A 6000-nucleotide genomic window follows, 5' to 3' on the forward strand; every position below is an offset into this window, starting at 1 on the left:
TCATGTTTATCCTTAGCTACATGACAAGTTTAAGAATAGCCTAAACTACAGGAGACCATGTTAAAAAAAAAAAAAAGCCAGTAGGTCAAGTGATGATGGCCACCACCTACAATCTCAGCTACTAGTTAGACTGAGACCAGAGAATTAGAAATGGGAGTCCACCCTAGGCAATTTAACATGACCCCAAGACTCTTCCTCAAATTTTAAAAATATAAAAATCAAATAATATGAAAGTTAAAGTTAGCATTGGTTAAACTCACAAGCTTTAGGATATGGTCAGAATTAAGGAAGTTGCTCCACTGACAAAAAGGAAGGGAAAACCCACTTGATGACACCTACTTTAAAATGTGCATCACTGTTAGAATGTGTACAGCACTGCAAAGTTTACTTTATTGTGCAGTGTGGGTGTTTTGCCTGTTTTTATACAAATACAACAGGTGCAACTCATGTCAAATACCTCACTTGCATATGCAACACAGAGCTACATTTTATCCAAATACAATGTGATAGCAAAATAAAATGTAATGTTTCATACATGTTTTAGGTGGTAAAAGCTCTTGTCAAATATCCTAAGATGTTTGCATGTCTCAATAACTCGGGACTTCTAGTAGATTCAAGTATCATGCTCAAGCAAGCAAGAGAAGAATGAACACACACACACACACACACACACACACACACACACACACACACACACACCTTTTATACCTCCATCTTTATCAGAGAAAATAACAGGTGCCTTGATCTGAGTCCATTCAACTTCTGAAACCCATCAATCAACAGAGTTATTTCCCCTGATCCAGCCCACTTCAAGGGTGTCCAGTTTCCCCCTCAATGTTCCATTGGTGTCCCTCCCAAAGCTTTGTGCTCCACTGAAGCAGACAACCTTCCCAGATAAAGGAGACTGTTCCTCAGTCTAAGATTTACAATGAGTTGAGCTCCCCTGCTAGAAACTCAAAAAAAAAAAAAAAAAAAAAATCTGGAGATCTGAAGAAACTCTCCCAAGCACTTTTCAACACACCACCTTAAAATGAAAAAAAGCTGATTTGTCAAGCCTCACCTGACTAAATTCTGGCAGACTTGGCAGCCTTGAGTGCATCTGAATTAAAGAAATAAAAGCATTGTTAGTTTACCAATATGTGTGATAAGAACTTAATGCTGATCTAGTAAGTATTTATCATTTTTCACGGTCTGAAAATTGGAATTTGCCAAATATTCATGCATCATTTACTTTCCATATCATCTCCTATGTATAATTATACTGTAGAAACCATGGACTATGAAACCAAAATACCTAAATTTGAATACCATTGATTCAGTGATTCTTCTAAGCCCTAGATCTCACACTTAGAAATCATTTCAAACCCTTTTTGACCCCCATAAGGTGATAAGAAGGATTATCTTAATATATCTGAAGTAGCTCATGCCACCTGGTACATTGCAGTACATGGAATAAAAGTACATTAGTTATTTTTCTCACCCCTGTGACGAAATCCCTGATAAAAGCAATTTAAGGAAGGAAGGGTTTATTTTGGCTCACAGTTTGAGGGGACACAGTCCATCGAGGTGGGAAGTCATGAAGGTGGGAGTGAGAGGCAGCTGCTCACACTGCATCAGCAATCAGGCACCAGAGAGAGGAACGCTGGTTCACAACCTTTCCTCTTTTATTCATTCTGGGATCAGCCTATGGGAAATGTACTAACCACATTCCGGGTGGGTCTTTCCTCCTCAGTTAAATTTCTCTCATAAACACACCTAGAAGTGTGCCTCATTAATTCAGTAGGTGATTCTTAATCCAGTCAAGCTGGTGATGGAGGCTAACCATTATAGGTAGGTATTATGATTAGTGTTGATATCATTGTTATTATAATTACTAAACAATGAAGATAACACAGAACTCCAGGAAATCAAGTAATAAAACATATTTTTAAATACTTTAAAGTCATAAAACAGGACCAGTGATATAGCTCCCTCAGCTTGCCTAGCACAAAAGAGGCCTTGGATTCTATCCATAGTTCATTATAAACTGGGTATGAAGGAACACACCTATAATTCTTACACTCCAGAGGTGGAATGAGGAAGATTAGAAGTTCAAGGTCATACTCTGTGACATCCTGAGTTCCAGATCATCCTGGGCTGCAAGAGACACTGTCTCAATGTGTGTGTGTGTGTGTGTGTGTGTGTGTGTGTGTGTGTGTGTGTGTATGTGTGTGGGTGAAACAATATCAATTGATCCACCATTAGACAGGAGTGCCTAATGTCACTCTGTTTCATAACACTGTTGTTTTTTTTTTTTTGGAGCATTTTTTTATTTGTTTGTTTGGTTAGTTTGGTTGTTTTTATTGGTTGGTTTGGCTTGGTTTAGTTTGGTTGGTTTAGTTAGTTTGGTTTGGTTAGTTTAATCTGGCTTGCTTTGATTTTGTTTAGTTTAGTTGTCTTAATTTGGTTTGGTTTTGGGTTGTTTTAGTTGATTTGGTTTGGTTTGTTTAATTTGGTTTTGTTTGGTTTGCTTTGGTTTATTTGTTTGGCATAGTGCTCAGAATGGAATCCAAAGCCTTGCTCGTTCTAGGCTCTGCCACAGAGCTCTGGACTCAGTTCTCGTCACTGCTGCTTGGTAATGCATCATGACATCTCAAAGGCAAGTCTTCTATGTTTTAGTCTTCTTTGAAATACTGGTCTACTTTTCTTGGCTGGGAAGTATATGAAGTCCTATATTCCACCTCTAGTGTCAAAATAAATAAATAAATAAATAAATAAATAAATAAATAAATAAATGAAAAAGAAGGATTAAAATTGTCTTACCTCTCTAGACACATATATATCCATATGAATTTTTTCAAATCCCTTAAAAAATATTTCATGATTTTGATGAGTACTTTATTGAATTTGTAAAATTATTTGGGACTTAATATGAGTATAATTCTTTTCCTCATTAGTTTTCCTCTTTAATTTTCAGAAAAACTTCCAGGATTTACTCATGAGTGATCATATGGTCAGTGTAAAGTAATGTTTAAAAACTGTAATTAATCAACAAGAAAAAAAGACACTGTTCATAAAACAATGATCATTCTAAGCTGTTTAAAACCTGGCATTCTAACCTTCATTTTTTTCCTGCACCAACCTTTGTGTTTTTTCTTAAAAATAAGAAGGAAAAAAGAGAAGTTATAATCAAGCCTATTAGATCTGTTTTCTTATTAGGAGCTAAAGAAAAAGATTTAATAAAAGAGAGAAATCTGTATTGGTATAAAATAGTGAAATCCTAGTCTTACAGTTTGAATCTGGTTCCACCCCCACCCCAGGTTAATGTTTGAATGTTTGATGTCCACCCCACAGTTTGTGGTGCTGTGTGAAGGTGGACAGCCTTTAGGAGGTGGGGCCTGACTAGCAGAAATATTTCACTTGATGGAAGGCCCTTGAAGGTCATGACTTACCACTCACTCCAATCTGTTTCCTGGTATGAATAATGTCAACAAGATCCCGCCACACACAGAGACAAAGTGGTCTACCCTGCACGCTGTGCTGAGACCTTCCAGAGTTGAACGTCAAAACAAGTCCCTCCTCCCTATTGTGTCAGGTATTTCATCTCAAGGGTGAAGAGGTGACAGATACACTACTTCATGACAAAAACATACAAACGCTATTTTTCTTGAGAATCTTACTAGAACCCAAGAAAACAGACAATATAAGAGGAATGATCATGGCCATCTATTAAATTTTTTGTAATCACACATAGAGACTGATTTTTTTTTCTCCATAAAATGTAGGAAGTCTTGAATCTTTCATAGAATTATGTTCAGTGGAGTCGGGTATAGTGGCACATGTCTGTAGTTGCAGTACCCAGGAAGCTGAGGCAGGAGAATGGTGGATTTAAGGCCAGCACAGACTGCATACTGATACCCTATCTTAAATATGTGCCCAATGGTTTTCTTTTCTCTGACGCTGGGAATTGATGGCAAGGGCCCCATGCACACTAAATGCATGCTCTAACACTGAGTTCTGTTCCAGATTTAACATTCTCCTTTCATCTCCTTTCATCTCCTTTCATCCTCCATTCACACTTGGCATTTTGTCACTTTTCCCGAGGTCCAAGGTAATTATGAAGATGACTTTCCATTTAAAGAAGTGAAATGAGTGTCATGTCACATGACCCCATAAAGATGAATGGAAATAAAAAAAAAAAAACAGTGTTACCTTGGCATCCTGTAAACACTTTGTAAACAGGTAAAATGAGAATTCCAATCACAGGGCTTACCAACCATAGGTAATTCAGTGAGGGTGGGACCAGTCAATGTTTAACAAAGGCAAAGAACACCATTTAGTCCTTGCCAAAAGACCTTACCATGCTTTCCTTCATAAGCATGTACTCATGACATCTAAACTTTAAATGAATGTAAAGCCAATGGCTTAAGGGGATCTAAAATAGACTTAGCTACCCTAATTAAAATACTTACATTTCCCTATCAATTTTCCACCAGGGCAATGACATCCGGTCTTAACTCACAGACCTGATTACCCTGAGGAATTTCCGTAGACCTTTCTTCCCCCATTTCTCCAGCTGCTGAACTTTATTCCTACAAGTAGAGTTTCCATAGGGTCGTCCAGAACGTGGAGTCTCTAACTCAGCCCTGCTGCCTGCAATCTGCATAAACACAAAGCCTCAGGAGCAAACACAACTAAGTCTCCTGGCCCCTTTGAATCCCTGCAATGTCCCTGACACATCTCAACAGTCACCATTTCCAAGGATCTTTAGTTGGGATAACGAATAGCATTTTGAATACTCAATATGGAGATAGTAAAAATCATTTGCCCTAACTTGGTGGGTTACAGCCTTATATCCCTATGACATCTGTCCTGCCTCCAAGGGGAACTGCAGGTACCACGTGGAGTGAAACCCACCACAGTGCAACAAGTAAGTGTTGTTATTATATGTAATTTTTTTCCTCTTTTGAGTTGATTACTTCTTTAAACAGACATTTAACAGGAACATATTGGCGACAAGCACTGGGGCTATCATAAGAAACTGACAGTTCCTTCTCTTACTAGATTTTCTACAATCTTCATAGCATGCTTTTATGGAGCACAGGAACAAACACATTGAAATGATAAAATACTGTCACTTCAAGCTATCATTAAACACTCTGCATAAGTGATATTTCTAAATTTCTTCAACAGCACTTGAAGTAAAAAGAAGAATGTGATTTAAAATTGTACCTGTGAGGGTCTTTTGAACTGGGTATAAATTTGTTACATTCTCTCTTGTAGAATACCCCTTCAATCCAAGACTTCTGAAACAAAGAAAAGTATTATTTTGTGTTCTGTTTAATGAAATGAGAGTGTGGTGTAACTGTGGTAATTCAGGTAGGAATATATATAATGATGTTCATTAAAATACCATGACCGGGGCTGGAGACACAGTTCATTCAGTAAAGTGCTTGCTGCACAACCATGAGGACCTGAGTTCAGATCCCTAACACTCAACATAAAAGCCAGGTGCGGTAGCATGCACCTGTAGTGGTGCTCTGGGGAGGCAGAGAAAAGAAGATCCCTGGGCCTACAGCAAAGCCAATCTTAGCTGACTCAGCAATACAGGAAGACATCCATTGTCACTCTCTGCCCTCCTCATGAACAACCACACATGTGTTCATTAACACACACACACACACACACACACACACACACACACACACACACACACTGCCAAGACCAACCCAAACCAAAACAGGTTAAGTACTCAGTAGATTCTACAGCTAATGTTCACCCAAAATAATCTCATCTTGAGGAACAAGATCTTAGGAAAGCTATATCTGATATGTTCCCTTAAACCTGAGAAGATTTACTTCCATACCTTGACCATAATATGGCCCAAACAACACATGAATATTAGGTTCTCCATACTGTTTTTTTAAAAAGAACAAATACTCTGATTTACTGTTGACATAATGGGGAAGAAAAGATGTACAGGTTTGCTGTTTTTCTCTAAGGAGATCACAGGGGTATGTG

The 6000-nt window shown here is 38.0% G+C and overlaps 1 protein-coding gene across 1 annotated transcript in view; it reads right to left on the reverse strand.

Annotated features, from left to right (window-relative positions):
• Trpm6 (transient receptor potential cation channel subfamily M member 6) overlaps nt 1–6000 on the reverse strand; it is a 120011-nt gene that overhangs the window by 110110 nt on the left and 3901 nt on the right. The window contains exons 2-3 of the mRNA XM_059247168.1: nt 5212–5285; nt 1061–1099 (exon numbers count right to left, since the gene is read on the reverse strand). Of these exons, the coding sequence (XP_059103151.1) occupies nt 1061–1099; nt 5212–5285 (113 nt within the window). The remainder of the gene's footprint in view (nt 1–1060; nt 1100–5211; nt 5286–6000) is intronic.

This window comes from Peromyscus eremicus, chromosome 1 (genome assembly GCF_949786415.1).
Source record: "Peromyscus eremicus chromosome 1, PerEre_H2_v1, whole genome shotgun sequence".
NCBI classification, from domain to species: domain Eukaryota; kingdom Metazoa; phylum Chordata; class Mammalia; order Rodentia; family Cricetidae; genus Peromyscus; species Peromyscus eremicus.